Source organism: Alligator sinensis, unplaced genomic scaffold, assembly GCF_000455745.1.
Source record: "Alligator sinensis unplaced genomic scaffold, ASM45574v1 scaffold96_1, whole genome shotgun sequence".
NCBI lineage: Eukaryota > Metazoa > Chordata > Crocodylia > Alligatoridae > Alligator > Alligator sinensis.
In genome coordinates, this window is record NW_005842402.1 from 972,342 (window position 1) to 988,377 (window position 16,036).

At 39.9% G+C, this 16,036-nt stretch overlaps 1 protein-coding gene across 1 annotated transcript in view; it reads left to right on the top strand.

Moving 5' to 3' along the window:
* THEMIS (thymocyte selection associated) overlaps positions 1 to 16,036 on the top strand; it is a 125,305-nt gene that overhangs the window by 98,482 nt on the left and 10,787 nt on the right. Inside the window, exon 5 of the mRNA XM_025211360.1 lies at positions 2,840 to 2,993. Coding sequence (XP_025067145.1) covers positions 2,840 to 2,993 — 154 coding nt within the window. The remainder of the gene's footprint in view (positions 1 to 2,839; positions 2,994 to 16,036) is intronic.

The following is a 16,036-nucleotide window of genomic DNA, read 5'->3' on the forward strand; positions in this document are numbered from 1 at the left end:
TGCACCGCTGCCTCACAGGAGCAGGGCCGCACAGACACTGCGCTGCCACCACTCACCATGCTGCTGCTCCACGTCTGGCAGCTCGCCACCCCCATCCCTTGCTCAGCGTCCAGCCGATTCCCCCCGCTCCCCACCCACTTGGCATCTAGCCACTCCCCCCTCTCCCCCGGGGGTACACTGACTAAAAAGGAGGCCATGGTGGGGTACACTTATTTATAAAAGTTGAAAACCCATGACTTAAGTGAATTCAGTGAATACATTTCTCATAGTGTAAGGAGTGACCTAGAAACCTCTACTCGAAGACGAAGCAGAAGAGAATGCTATGTGAAGAATGCCCATCTGCGATGATAAGGAGGAGACAGTCCTAGATAAAGGGGGCTTGAAAACAAAAGAAGAAACAGAGTACTGGGTTAAAGGGCTCATTAAAATACTAAAAATCACACCCCTAGGTGGGGAAGAAGTATGCTAATGAAACACATATGTATGTAAATGAGATACATGGCTAAAACACAGGTATAGAGACATGCTCAGTAAAGAACTTCTTGCGTCACTCGCTTATAACCAATCATTAAACAAGCATGCTTGCGAAGGCATTGAAAACTCCTGTATAAAAGATGATTAGAAATAGTGATCTGGTGTGCTTGTTACGTGAATTATTCCGCTTGCACCTTTTATTGCTAGCAATAAACCTTCTTTGTACTTTCACCCCTGGTATCTTTATTGGCCTTTGCATACCGGGCAAGATCCCAGATTTGAGCTGGGGCACAACAATAGGAATGCTCATGTGGTATCAGCTTGCAATCTAAACTGAAGCAAAAGTCTCAGTTGTGTAACCTAGTTTATTTTTAAATATATGGCCTCTTCTAATTTAAATACATTTTAATTGATTTGCCAAGTTCCTTTAAGACCCACTCCTTGGAATCCATTCTAAAAATGCAGCGTGGTTGACAAATTGAAAAATTTATCACAAACTTTAGTCACACTTTCCATCATTAGAGGATTTCTTATCTTGATCTCGAGACTTAGTTTAGATAACACAAAATAAATAATGTGGGTATCATAGTTTGTGGTAATTATTATGATTAATGGGTTAAAGAAAAAAATGCAGATAGAACAAAACTGAAGAGTGTTAAAGATATTCAAAATATTTACTATTTCTGTTTTGGTAGCATTTTTAAGGCTCTCTCAAAGACTGAAGAAAAGATGGTTTAAAGCTTATTTCAGCATTGACTGCCCCCATTCTCTGTAGGTGCAGAATGACAATTCCTCTTTAACTTCAGTGGAGTTGCCCTATTCTAGGATACACTAGCAGAGAATTGGCCCAGTTACAGCAGTATACTTTTCCTTTTTCTTCCATGTTGCTAAGAATTCCTTTTGACATTTCTGGCCTCTTCCTAAAATCATATTCAGTTGTGTTTCTTTTTTGCTCTAATCCCTGAGGTTCTTGTGAATTTTACCCACTGCATATAGCTTTTTCTTTGTTTTATCATAGATTCTTTCACAAATAGGATCTCTACTGTGACATTCAACCTGTAACGAACTATCTGATATAAAATTATGTGATGCAAAGCATGTCTGGAGATATGTTTTAATATTTGCTTTTTTAAAAAGGATGTAGAAAAGAATGCCATTTTAAAAGAATGCCAATTTATATTCTTGCACCTGAAAAAGTAAGATCTCCCACTTATGACATGTTGTTTTTCTCTTCTAAGGAGAACTACACATGTACAATAAAGGTTTCATCACTGTTTTTATTGCTTAATATACTGTACCAAACTTTCTGTTTCATATTTGCCATTTGCTTTCTTGCTGATAACTCTTTCCAAATAGACAGACTAGTATAAAATGGTGGCCATTGTGCTCCTGCTTGTGCTGTCTCTGAGCATGGGTTGATTGTTAATGGACCAAATACTATTTCTTTACAACCAGTCAGTTTTACTGACTTTAAGTTCTTTGACTGAATAGGATGGGTTTGTATGGTGTATTATTGCTGAAGAAAACTTGTATTTCATTTTGAATGAAAGACTTATATTGATTTTGCAGATAAGAATACAACTTATAGCATAATGACTGTAACTGGACTATAGTTATATTGCAGTTAGAGTAAAATTTCACTCAGGTTTTTTTTGATACATGTGATTGCTAATAATTCATATAGGTAGAATATTAATTATATGGTTTAGAATATTTACAGCATAAATGCATTACGATTAATGAAAGTGGGTTCTAAAAAATACATGTACTAAATAACTGTGCCAGACAAAAGGGGATAAATAGTACAACCACATAATTTACCTTCAGCAATATAATTACACTCTAATTACTTATACAACAATTGCATGTAATGACCATCTATCCATGGTCACAATATTAAAAAAGGATAACTACATAACCATAATTGAAATGCCAGATATTATACATATTCATGATGTACTGTATAATAAAATCCATCAAATTAATGAGCAATAAAATAAGAACAAATGACTACAAAGAAATGTATTTCAGCCTAAGCAGACGTAGAAATTTCTCTTTTACATACATGCGTGTGTATGAGAGAGAGAGAGAGAGACTATACACTATGTCTAATAGGTTATTTCTGAACTTAGACTGTCTTTTCATTCTAGTCATGTTACTTCATAGTGTACATGCCTCAAAGGCAAGCATTGTAGTAAATGTGATTTATACCATACTTTGACAAACAGAAGATTCGTGTTTCAAATTCACAGAAAATTCACCTAAAGTATGACTGATGCTCTTCCTTGTCACATTTCTGAAAAGTATCCAGTTTGGACTAACAATTTACACCTGAAATCAATCATGCTGCTCTGTGTTATTTCAGAATCTCTGTGCAGATAACACCAAGAAATTGTCCTCAAATCAAGCTGCTGCTGTTTCAGAATTACAAGTTACTTGTCAAAATGATTTGGAGCACCGGGAGAATGCGGAGAACATGACTGAGACAGCTACGTTAGAGAAAACTAGTGTGATTAAAGGTCAGTTGAGTTTTACAATTTGAGTTATTAATATAACAGAGTTAACCCCAGACCTGATAAATATTTGATGTACAGAAGTGTTTTGCATGATTTCAGTTGGAACCTGTGGATCAGTCAAAGACGACAAAATGTGAACGTTTATGTTCTTCCACTAGAAATGACATGGGCAGATACATACAAACTCTCAGCAGCCGCATGATATTAAACTCTGTTTGACACTGCAGCATGAATATTCAGTAGTTTTCAGGAACAGACTTGTGTGGGGAAGATGCACTTTGCTTTTGGTTTGTTCTTCCACAGTCATCTGTTTTAAAGACTGCTGATTCAGCCCTGGTAATAGAGCTGATTAAGTAATTTACATTAAACATGTTAAGTTGTCTCAAATCAGAAATGTATGTTTCTAAGAAAAAATATTGATAAAATCATGTGGACTTTAAGAGCATGCATAATACTAGAAGGGACCTCCCAGGCCATCTAGTTCTGTTCCCTTCATTTGCAGGCAACCATGCAGTAAACATTTATTGCAAAGGGTCCCTAAGAATATCCATTCTTGCCTCTTTCACATACCATAGCCACAGAGCACCCAATTAAACAAATCCCACAGACTGTTATAGGAGGAGAAAAGGGGCCACCAATCCTAGGAAGGGGGCCATGCCCTGTGCTACAGCGGGAGGGGAAAAATCAACAACAATCCTTATCAGTCTAAACAAGGGAAAAATTCCTTTAGTAGACATTGAGTGTATGAGCAAAATCCACCAGCCAGATGCCTGAGAGATTTCCCAGTACCATTTAGGAGCACCAGTGCTCCCAAAACAATCTTGCTTCTAGCTGTGGCCAATGCCCAATGCTTCATAAGAAGGTGAACCCCCCCCCCCTCCCCCCCGGAAACTAAATGATGTTTCCTGTTGGGGGGAGGAATTTTTCATGGATTTAGCAATTGACCCTCAGAATCCTAAAGTATGGAGGTACCACATAGCTCTCACATACAACCAACCTTCTTGGAGGTCAACCTACCTTTCAGACCCCTCATGGGGGCATCGGACACAAGGATCTACATCTCTCATGCTCTCATTAGTACTCTAAGCACACCCTTAATATAGTATATTGTTTCCTCCATAAATATATCAAGCATCATCTCAAAGAAATTCAGGTTTCCTGCCTCCACTACCTTATTCAGAAGATTATTATTGAGAACTTCACTCCTCAAGGGTATAGAAACAGTTTTTCATCTGTCATTCTGTTTGTTCCATTCTTAGAACCCATGAGAGCTGAAAAAATAAGATTTATGGCCTAATCCAAACACAGTTGAATCCATGGAGCAACTTCTGTTGGTTTTATTGGAATGGATCAGGTCCATGATTCATCTGATGGGTACATATGTCACAGAGAATCATAGAAAAGTAGGGCTGGAAGGGACCTTTAGAGGTCATCTAGCACTATCCCCTGTCTGAGGCATGATCATCCCTATCCCAACAATCCTATATGATCTATAATCTAAGATCTTCATAAGACTACTGTCAACTCTGGCACAGCACAAGACATAACATCCTAAAATGCCACGGATAAAGCAGGGAACCACAGCAGTCAATGTCCTGCTTCTATAAAAGGTTATTAATATATGCTTGAGAGATCCCAGGTAAAAAGCCATCCCCCTAGCTACAGAGGAAGGCAAAAACCCCCATAGTTTATACCAATCTGACCGTGAGGTAAAAGTCCTTCCTGACACCAAATATAGTGATCAGTCTGACCCTGAGTTGAGGGGTAAGACCCTCTAGCCAGGAACCTTTGGCTTTGGTCCTAGCAGGAGCATTGGCACACCCAGTCAAAATTCCCAGCCTTGGCTGCAGCCAATGCCCAATGCTTTTGAGGAAGGCTTAAAACACCTCTGACACATGTAGCAGAAAGTGGGGTGGGGGTCAACCAGGAAAGCCCAGAAGCATGGAAAATACCCATAGTAGAACATAGCCTGTCACAAATACCTGACTGGAAGCAACAAGACTTCTGTACTGCAGTATTTACAGATGCAGCACTGTGTGTTCGTGCAACACTTCATGCAATCAACTGACTGATTTCTGGTGACAGTATAAAAATGTCACTTAAAGCTTTTCTTTATTGTCTTGTTATTGAATATAGGTAATGGCCAATAATGAAATTCAGTCCATTACTTTAAAAACTGATCATACTGAGACTTTTCCAAATATAATATAACAACAGTCCAGAAAACTGTGTTGGGGATTTTTTTTTATATAGATGATAGGGAGGCCAGCTAGAGAGGAAGCTCTTCTTGACTTGCTGCTCGCAAACAGTAAGGAATATTTTGAGAATGTGAAGGTGGAAGGTAACGGATGACAGTGACCATGAAATGAAAGAATTCAAGATCTTAAGGGAAGGAAGGAAGGAGAGCAGCAGAATAAGGACACTGGACTTCAGAAAGGCAGACTTTAACAAACTCGGGGGAATTGTAGGCAGAATCTCCTAGGAGGAAAAAAGAATCCAAAAGAGCTGTCTCTACTTTAAGGAGCCCCTTTTAACGGCAGAGGAGAAAGCATGCTATCACAATGCAACAGAAGAAAAGGAAGAGTAATGGAAGGCCAGCCAGGTTAGACAGTGATCTCTTCAATGAGTAGAAACTCAAAAATGAATCCTACAAAAAGTGGAAACTTGGTCCTGGAAGAGTATAAGAGTATTTCAGGTGTGCAGAGAGAAAATTAGGAGGGCCAAAGAATGATTTGAGATGCAACTGGCAAGAGATGTAAAAGGCATCCAATAAAAAGGGATTCTACAAGTGTGTCTTTATAAATAGAGGCAGCTACCAGATGATGAGTGCAGCTGGCAACAAAAATAAGGAGTCAAACAGCCTAGTAATGACAGAACTGGCTTGGGATTATTAGAGAAGCTGGATGCTTCAAGTAGGCAGGACCAGATGGAATGTATAATACAGTAATGAAGAAATTGGCTGAGGTAATTTCAGAGCCATTACCTATCCTTTTTAAGAACTTGGGGAGGTTGGATGAGGTCTCAACTGATTGGAAAAGAGCAAATATGGAGTCTATCTTTAAGAAAGGCGAGAAAGAGGATCTGGGGAACTAGAGACAAGTCATCATGACCTTGGTACTTGGATAGGTCATGGAGCCTGGAGGAACCTAGAACCTAGAGCAAGACAGGATGAACAGGAACAGCCAACATGGATTCAAAAAGGCTGGTCACACCTGAATAGTCTGATTTCCTTCTGTGATAAGGTGATAGGCTCTGTGGATGTCAGGAGAGCAGTGAATGCGATATACCTTGCCTTTAGCAAGGCTTTTGACACTTTCTCCCTTGACATTCTCATTAACAAGCTAAGGAAATATGGATTAGATGGTAGTACTGAAAAATGGATGCATAAAGGTTGGATCGTTGTGCTCAATGAGTCATTAATTACTCACTGTCTAGCTGGGAGAAGATATCAGGTGGGGATCCCCAGGAATCTGTGCTGGGTCCAATATTGTTTAATACAATCATGAATGATTTGGATGATGGATTGAGTTACACGCTTAGCAAATTTGTGGATGACACTGGGTTGGGTGGAGTCGCAGGCTTTCTGCAGGTCAGGGCTAGGATTCAGAATGACATGGATAGACTGGAGAAATGGTCTGTAATCAACCATATACAACAAGAACAGGAACAAAGTGCTGCACCTGGGACAAAATAATTGCAAACACAAATATAGGCTGGGAAATAACTGGCTAAACTGAAGTACTGCAAGGAAATACCTAGGGGTTACAGTGGAGCAAAAACTGAATATGAGCCAATAATGTGCACTTTTTGCAAGAAAAGCCAAAAGCATACTGGGTTGTATTACGAGGGGTATCACTGAAAATCAAGGGAAGTGATTATTCTACTTTGTTCAGACTGGTCAGGCCTCACCTGGAGTACTGTGTCCAGTTATGGGCCCCATATTTCAAAAAGAATGCAAATACATTGAAAGAGTTCAGTGGAGAGCAACAAACATGATTAGAGACCTGGGAAGTATGGGTTATGAGCAGAGCAGGGTTTGTGTTGCACTTTGATTCTTGCAGGGTAGGTCTGCAAAAAAAAATGGACTGCTCATCATGATGCTGTAATAAGAGACACCCCCCCCCCCCCGGTTATGATTTTCAAATCTCATAAGGGGGGCTCTTGTCTCTTATGGGGGGGAACTCACCCTCCCCCGAGCTCCCCTGTAATTTAAACCCTGGTTATGAGGAAAGGTTGAAAGAACTAGGTTTATTTAGTCTGGAGAAGAGAAGACTGAGAGGGGCTTTGATCACAGTCTTCAAATACATGAAGGATGATTACGGAGAGGATGGAAATGGGCTTTTCTTTGTGGCCATAGGGCTAGGAGCAATGGCTTCAGATTGCAGCAGAGGAAATTTAGGTTAGAGATTAGGGGAAACTTTCTGATGATGAGGGTGGTCAAGCATTGGAACAGGCTATCTAGAGAAGTTGTAGCATATCCATCCCTGGAAATTTTCAAAAGCAGGTTGGACAGACACTTGTCTGTGAGGGCTTAGTTAGGAATAATTGTGTCTTGAGCAGAGAGGGACTAGACTAGTTGATGTAGATGAGGTCACTTCTAACCCTGCTTTTCTCTGGTCCTATGAGCATTTATGGTGAGGGATTATAGCAAGGTATTGAGAATCCAGCTTTTGTCATCGGAGGCATAACAGAACAGCTCTGCACTCTGGGCAGCTTTTGCACACAGGACAACTTTGGCTGCTGTGCTGGTGGTGGCGATGGCTTGGCCAGCCACCAGCTGCATCTGAGGCTATTTTTTTGCTGCCCCTCCCCAAAGGTGGCACCAGGGAGTACTGCCCCAGTTATCCCCCTTAGTTACCCTACTGGTTATTATTACCCTAAAAGCTATTTGCAAAGGGTACTTAAGGTACCCATCTACATAGTAAACCTACCATGCTCCAAAATGGTATCCTTAGGCCTACCCTCTGAACTGAAAGCAGTGTACCTAAATAGCGCTACTATATGGCTGCAGAGTTACGTGTCTGGTTTTAGAACAAGGGTGGTTTTGGTAATATCTTTTATTGAACTAACTGAATAAATGGGAGAAATGGGAGACAAGGTTTTGGGCAGCAGGTGCCTTTTCTCAGTTTGTCCATTAAAAATATTAATTAAAGAAAACCGTTGCCTCCCTCATATTGCCTGGATCATCATAACTACAGCAACACTCCAACCACCTCCTGGTTTTAGAAGGCAGCCTGCCTCTACCAGCTCAGTAGACTTAAGAGCGTGATAAGTCAGATACCTAACTGCTACTGGTTAAAAGCAATGGGAGCTTGTTCCCTATCTGCTCTTTATGCCTTTGAAAATTTCCTCTGTGATGGGCACTTTGTATTGCTTTAGTGAATGTGTTTGATGGCAGTGAAGGATGAAGTTTCCAGGCTGTCAGCTCTGAAGAATGAAACCTACCTTTTGGGTGTTATTGGCACACTGAGATTGTCCCTGCTCTTCTGAAGGAACAGCTTGCAAGACTGACTTTGAGAACTGTTGCTCATGCTAGTAGTTGCATTGACATAATAAAGATGAACTGTACCAATACAGCCTGGAATAGGGAACATACAAGAGAATAAAGATAGTATGTCTGGGGCATTGTATATAGAGGCAGGATGACCTGTTGTGACTGAAGACTGGCCAGGATTCAGACAGGATCAGGATCAGGTCATCACATTGGTGATTTAAGGCCTCTATTGTCTTGGTTTAGACTGCTTACAGAAACGCACAGCCACACAAGATAGGGTAAACAAGCAGGGCTTTTATTAACATGGTTTTTCAAACACATTCTGCTCTCACAGCTTGGTATTCTGTTGCTCGCTCTTCCTCTCTGTTTCTGTCTCTTTGTGATGCATAGAGAAAGGAGCAGAATGTTCAAGTCACTTCCTGTGCCTCCCTTATCGGGACAGTGCAAGAGCTACTTAACTGTCATTTCCCCACATAAGCAAAAGAAGTCTAGAGATGCCCTCTCTAATGTTCTTGCTTAATAACAGCATTGGGGCATATCGTGACCCTTCCATTCTGTGGTTGAATCTTTTCCCACACTTGGAGTGAACATTGATTCTTGTGCCTCTAGATCAGGAGTGTCCAACTCATTCTACTCACGGGCTGGATGAGTCACGTGGGGACGGTCTATGGGCTGGATTTAGCCCATGGACCCTGGACTCCTCTCCACCCCATCCTGGTTCCAGTGCACATCATGGCTGCTTTAGACACTCTGGGATCTGTGTTACGTGGCATCCTCCCTAGACGGACTGTGCTGCATGTCTGAGGTCCGTACTACATGTAGTGCCCCCCACAGGTGGTCCAGGACTGCACTTCACATGGTGCCTGCTCCAGCTGGTCTGGGACCTGCACTGCATGCAGCATCTATGGTGCCATGTGTCATACTGGTCCCAGACCAGCTGAAGCAGGCATCATATGTGGCATGTGTCCTGTAAGGGACTGGGGCATAGGTTGTCTTGCCTAATGGTTAAACTACTGAGGGAAAGCAGTGGTCGGAGGCTGGGTCAGGGGGCAGGAGCCATATACCAAAACCCGAGGAAAGTCCAGAAGCAGAGTCCACAACAATAGTTTAGGGTCAGGATTCAAGTATCAGATGCTGACTACCAATCTAAGGGAGAATCCACAGGGCAAAGTCTGAAAACAGAGCCAAACTGGGGTCAGGAGCCAGGTAACAGATCCTCAGAAAAATCCAAACCTGAAGTCCAGAAATAACCCCAAACCCAGGAGAACTGGAGTGCAAGAACCAGGAGGCTTGCCACAGAACTGTTGACTAGCCTGAAAATCCAGGGCTCCGGCTGGTGCAGAATGGATAGGAAGCACTCCTAGAAGCCAGTCATGATGCTCACTATTTCTGAAGTGGGACAGAGTTCATTAACTGAGGTTTACTTCAGTTGTGGCTGATTTGGCTTAGGCTGGCCTGCCTGATCAGAGGTCCTGAAAGCTCCCATTGCAGGCACTGGAACCAATCAATTCAGACCCAGGGGCAGCAATGGGAGCTGGATAATGGGTATCTGGCCCATGGGTCATATGTTTGACACCCCTGCTTTAGATAGAGCTGGATGGCTCTCTGGCAATTGTGCTTGTCTTGGCTGTAATTAAGTTTCCTCATCTTTTTGCTTCATAGCCTTTTACTTTTTTAACAAGTCTGTTCCTGGTGCAGGATTGAGTTGAATTTAAGCTGGTGCCAGAGTCAGCTTTGCATCAGTGTACTGAAATTTCATACCAAAGTTATCAGTATTCTGGCATTTTTATTCTTTCATCTATTTACTTGTGTTTTACTTTTACATGATCTTAACTCTAAGCAGTAGAAGGGGTGGCAATTGATTTGCATTCCCTTCTTTTTAGCATCTGGGAAAGTGAAGCTCTTGATTCCATAGGTGTGTTTCACTAGGTTAATAAATTAAATTCCCTTGATGACTTTCCTAGTATTTGCTCTTCTAAATGTTTTTTCTAGTATTTGCTTAACTATTGGTACCTATATTACAGCTTGTCTGTTAGACTCTGGGTAATATGGAGGGCTGATCCTTAGAAAATCTTTAATTCTCCTTGGATATGTATTGTCATCCATTGTCCTGAGTGAGCTCATCACGAGTACTATTGTCTTGGTGCGATTCACAGCAGTGCTACCTAATGTTGCTTAGTTGAGTTACTTCAAAAGAAACTGTGATAATCAAGAGTCAGCAGGTAGTGGTTTCCTCTGTGTTCAGATAAATCGGCTGCTAACCACTGCCAACGCTCTGCTAGGTATGTCATGTATTGTAATAGGTTCCTTGCAGTTCTGTCTCTGCTACTTTGCATGAATGTAGGTCTCTGACCTTTCCTTCTATTTGTGCATTTGTGTGTGTCAATAAAGTGTTCCTCTCTTGTACAGTATCACACTGAGATGTCCTTCATGAATCTTTTTCAGGCTCTCTGGAAGCATTTTCTCTGGAAGCACTGTCCTTTCAGTACTAATCCATTCTCCACGGACAGCTCTGTTTTCTGAAGTCTTTGATCGCCCAGGAGGGAATTAGTTGTTTTGTGCAGTCCATCTTGGCCTTACTGTTTCTTTTAAAAATTAATTGCATTATTGCTGTGTTTTACTATTTCTGATAGTTTATTTGTAGACAATGGTTAGTCCTGTAGTATCATGTGCACTTGCTTTTCCTTTAAGACTTTTTCCTCTTGTCCTTGTCCAATTTGTCCTTTGTTCAAAAAAGATTTCCTTGTTCAAAAGATTTCAGTTTCAAAGGTAGGGCCCCCTTCCCTAGCATGATTTCTAGTTCTTTTCTCAGCTCTGGACTCTGCTTCCCCTCTCTGACTCTGGTTCATATCCCAGTCCAGTAATCTTGAGCCCTGATTGCCCCCCAAGTCTGGCCACCCATTTCCTAGCACTGACAAAGTGCGCAATGTACTAGAATTTCTCCTCAGCTATAGGAATCTGCTTAATGACAGTCATCATGGTAAATGTATTATGGTACTACATTTGTAGATAACATAATTTTTTAATGTCCTAGTAGGTGCCTTCAAACATATTGGGAAATCTTTTCTTAATTTGCTTTGCTATGAGGTAAACCTTAATGGATTCCATTACCATTAGGATTTTTTTATCAAGCTTAATGATTGAATGCTTTTATTCTTAGTACCTGTTCTACTGATGTTTATTACATAATAGTCTAGATGTTGCATTGAATTTGATATCTGTGAATGATACAAACTGGTTCTCCTCTGTCTTGCTAGTTTCACTGATCTAGGTGAGATTTATGTAGTGGTGCAGGCTAGGCTATATTTCAAGTATGCAGCTTTCTTGTATCCCAGGGTCAATTTTATGAGTTATTTCTAGGGACTTAATTTGCTACTCCATGGAAACCATGAAATCGGGCAATGTCCACAAAATCTGCAAAATAAAATTTTAAAAAATCTTATTAAAAATAATATGCTGGCTCCCCAATGGGAGCCAGTGGTCCTCATGGTGACTGTGTCCCAGCCTCACAGCCTGCCAAGGGGGAGAAACCACTGGTGTGAAGGGGAGCAGCTAAGATGGTTGCAGCCCTCCCTGGCACTTGCCCCTGATTGGCTGAGAGGTCTGCCCTTGTGTGGCCCTGCCTTTCTTGGGCAATTAGCATTGGGGGGTGAGGCCACACAACTGACACCTCTTGGCCAATCAGTGGTGAGGGGCGGGGCATGATGAACACCCCTCATCCAAGTAGTGGTGAGGGTGGGGGCCGAGTGATGGACAGCCCTCAGCAGTAAGGCATGGCCATGATGGCCCCTTGGCCAGTCAGTGGTGAGGGGTGGGCTTGTCACGAAAAGGCCGCAAAATTGGCTTCACACTCTGCGAGTGGCCTGTGAAAATCCCTTTCATTTGCCACAGTTTAGGGTGAGCATCCCTAGCTATTTCTTCTGGACCTATTAACTTGCTGTCCTGTTTTTTATTCTGTATTGACAAAAAAGAAGCTATATCACTGATGCTACACTGCTTTGTTTGAAAGTATTCTGTAATTAATACTTTGGGTGTATCCATGTACTGTATGCTGTATTCTTTTCTCTTTGCCTTGTTTAGCACTGTCATGCAAAAGGGTTTGCTTTGTAGCACTTTTGGAATATATTCTCAAGTGCATGGCATTCTTTTTGCTTTGCATGATGTACTCAGTGTATACTGCTAACCTGCTTTGCCTTCCTCATCCTGTGTTTCTTTTCTAATGTTGTCTGTGCCCAGTACTCTGCACTGTTGTCTCTTTTGTGTATGTGTCTGATTAACAGTCTGCTTTATCATGCTCACATTGTGATTGTTTCTTGTAAGCGCTTTCTTCTGATTTTTGAATGGTTTGCGTACTCTGACTGCTCTAATGGTTTTTTCTAATGTTAATTTGTCATTCATTAGTAAATTTTTGTGGAGTCCATTAAGGAATCTTAATAGGTCCCTGTCTACTCTTAAAGATGTTTTTTCTTTGTGTGGAAGTGATTTTTCCTTGGAAAATGCTCACCAGCTCAAACAGTCTATATGGATTTTTCCTACCTGCCTGAGTGAACTTAACACTAGAGACCCATGTTCAACAATTATCTCTGACTTCTTGAGCAATGCGTTATAGAAAATAGGCAGCTGGCCCTGAAAAGATCAGCTCCATTAGTTCTTTCCATCTAGTTGAATTCACTGCAATGCTACTTATTTCAAAGTTCATTTTTTGCATTACTCTGCATTAAAGCCATACTAAGTTTGTTTTTAGCTCTGACAGCATGTATTGTTTTGCTTAAATTATTCATAGTTATGGAAAGTCACAAAGAATAAAATAAACTATACAGGATTTTTATTTTAAAAGGTATTCACAGGTACACTGTTTTTAATAGATCAGCTTAGAGCACACACCTTCGACCCACTTCCTGTGCCTTTCTTACAGAGACACCGAATCTGCTCTGGTAACTTAACTGCCTTTGTCAGAGAATTTTGCCACCTTAGGTATAACAATGACTAAAAACTAAAGCCAGGCAGATTCGTATTAGAAATGTAAAGCACAAGGTAGGTGATTAGATATTGGAACAATCTACCAAAGGAAATGGGACATCTAGCATCATCAGTTTAAGACCAGATACCTTTCTGGGAGAGATGTTTTACTCAAACATAAATTATTGACCTCAACTCAGAGGTTACAGAATAAAGTTTTATGGTCTGTGTTATACACGAAATCAGATTAGGTGATCTGCAGGTTACTTCTGGCCTCCAGTTTGTGAATCCTCATCAATTCTTTGAGTATAGCTGGTGGGCCAGGATATTTGGTCCAGTACATTGATTCATAGGGTAATAGCATAAAAAAAATGGCTAGAATATCGAATATCATCTTTCAGAATAAAAATTCCATACATTCCCTGATAAGTCAAGGACCCTACAAACCTGGAGAAAAATTGCCAATATACTTTTTTTATAGTTCATGTTGATAAAATTGAGCTTTTTTATTATTAGTTCAATTAAGCAATTTTCTTCTTTGTAAACAGAAATGAATTCAACACCGAGAGTTCTCTTCTGTTGTATGTTTGAGTGAGTGTGAAGTCACTGGAAAAATTAATAATATTTTAAATAATAATAATAGAATTATATCTTTCATCTTTATCTGATTCTAAAACTTGATTTCACTATTTTTTACTGGATGATGTATCTTTTTAAAACTAAATTGTTTAAAAAAGGAGAAGAAGAGAAAGAAAGTAATTTAATGGAATGATAAATATGTATATTCTTAGGCCAGCAGAGACTATTATCATCATCATTAATATTTGTTAATCTATTGGCCATTCTGAATTGATAATGTACACGAATAATAACTAATAACTAGAGCAAGTCAGAATTCAGAATTGATATTTCACAAAGGAATTTTCAGCCAGCTCTACTAATGACCAAAATCCTAACTCTTTAGCTTGCAGTAGTAAGGGAAACACAGTTCTGTGCTTCTACAAGTTTTCTCTAAGTATTGAAATATTTATTATTTTAATGATAGTAGCACTAAAAAGCCCCAGTCCAGGACCCAGGATTGTTTCTAAAGAGATCTTACTTTGCAGACAACTTAATTTCAAACCTGTCAGCCAGTAACAACTGTCTGGGGCTACATGGCTGAATGGGTCTCTTAGGAGGAAAGGCTCTAAACATGTATAATATTTCCCTTACGTTGTCCCAAATGCCCAGGGAAACAAGTAATAGATTCTTCCCTTTGGAAAAGTGGTGGGAGCAAGTTATCATATCATCTTCTCAAGAATCCAAATTTGTCTTATGGCTATGCAGTTGAGTTGAGTCACCTTTGGACAGCTGACACTAAAGCCAATAACATGCTTTTTACAGAAGCAGAGTCAGACCCTAAATGTCATGAATATAAAACATTTTAACAACTTTTAATTTATACTGGCAATGATTGAACAATTCAAACCTAGTTTTTTACATATAAGATATGTTACTAATTTGAAACATAGGATGTAAGAATTATTGTACAGAAAAAAACCCAGTAGGATGACAAATGGAAATTCAGGCCTGGAAAATTTAGATAATATTAATAACATCAGATTAATGGGAGTGAAGTGCAGAGACGCACAACCTGTGTATAAGTATAAATTTTAAAATAAAAATGGAAAAAGAGTAATTATGATCAACTAATATTTGGAAAATATTCAGGAAAAATATAAAATTTACAATTAAACCTTTGTCACTAATGTTTTACTTATTCTAGCACATTTTTAAATGGTAATCTTTAATATATATTTAATCCTTTAATATAATATACTGTCAAAAATGACCTTTTCAAAAGATACAGGGCCAACTCATACACTGACTCAATGGATTACTGATTTACATCATCTAAGATATAACCCATTGTTAGCAATATTATTTTTAAATTTTTGTCCTTGATTATTGTTAGCGATGGAGCCATTCAAGGAATTAAAGTAGTCTCAAGCATACAGAATGGTATCAGAATCTGGCCCATAATAAGTAAAGCTGGGCATGTGTACATTTTGAATTTGATCACAGAATTTGCTCTTTATTTAATATCTAGCTAGCTGTGTATTCATGAATAAATACAGTCTGCCTTACTTAGTTCATAGCATAGCTTGGGTGGTAATTCACAAGAATATTGTTAGACATAAGTCCAAAGCTCTCAGTGTGCCTGGATATGAGTTTGTGCAATGGATCCTTGAATGTCCTAGTGCAATTATAAAACAATTATAAAATGCTATTTTTAAGGATAGTTTTGGAGGGGGCTGTTTCCCATGCCATATCTTGCCTCAGAAGGATATAAATTTGGGTCTTGACCATGAAGATTTTCAGTGCTAGACTGGAAGGAGAATTTTGTGCTATGGAATCAGGAAATTCATGTTGCTTCCCAGCAAATGTGTCTGCTGGATTGAATCTATTCAGTGACCTGTATTTTGAAGGAGGTCAGGCAAGATGATCATAATGACCCCTCTGCCTTAAAGTCCACAAAGGAATTTCAGAAGGCACTAGATCCAACCCACTTTGCTTAAGAAGCATGTCCATAGTCATTTGAATTTTTTAAGGA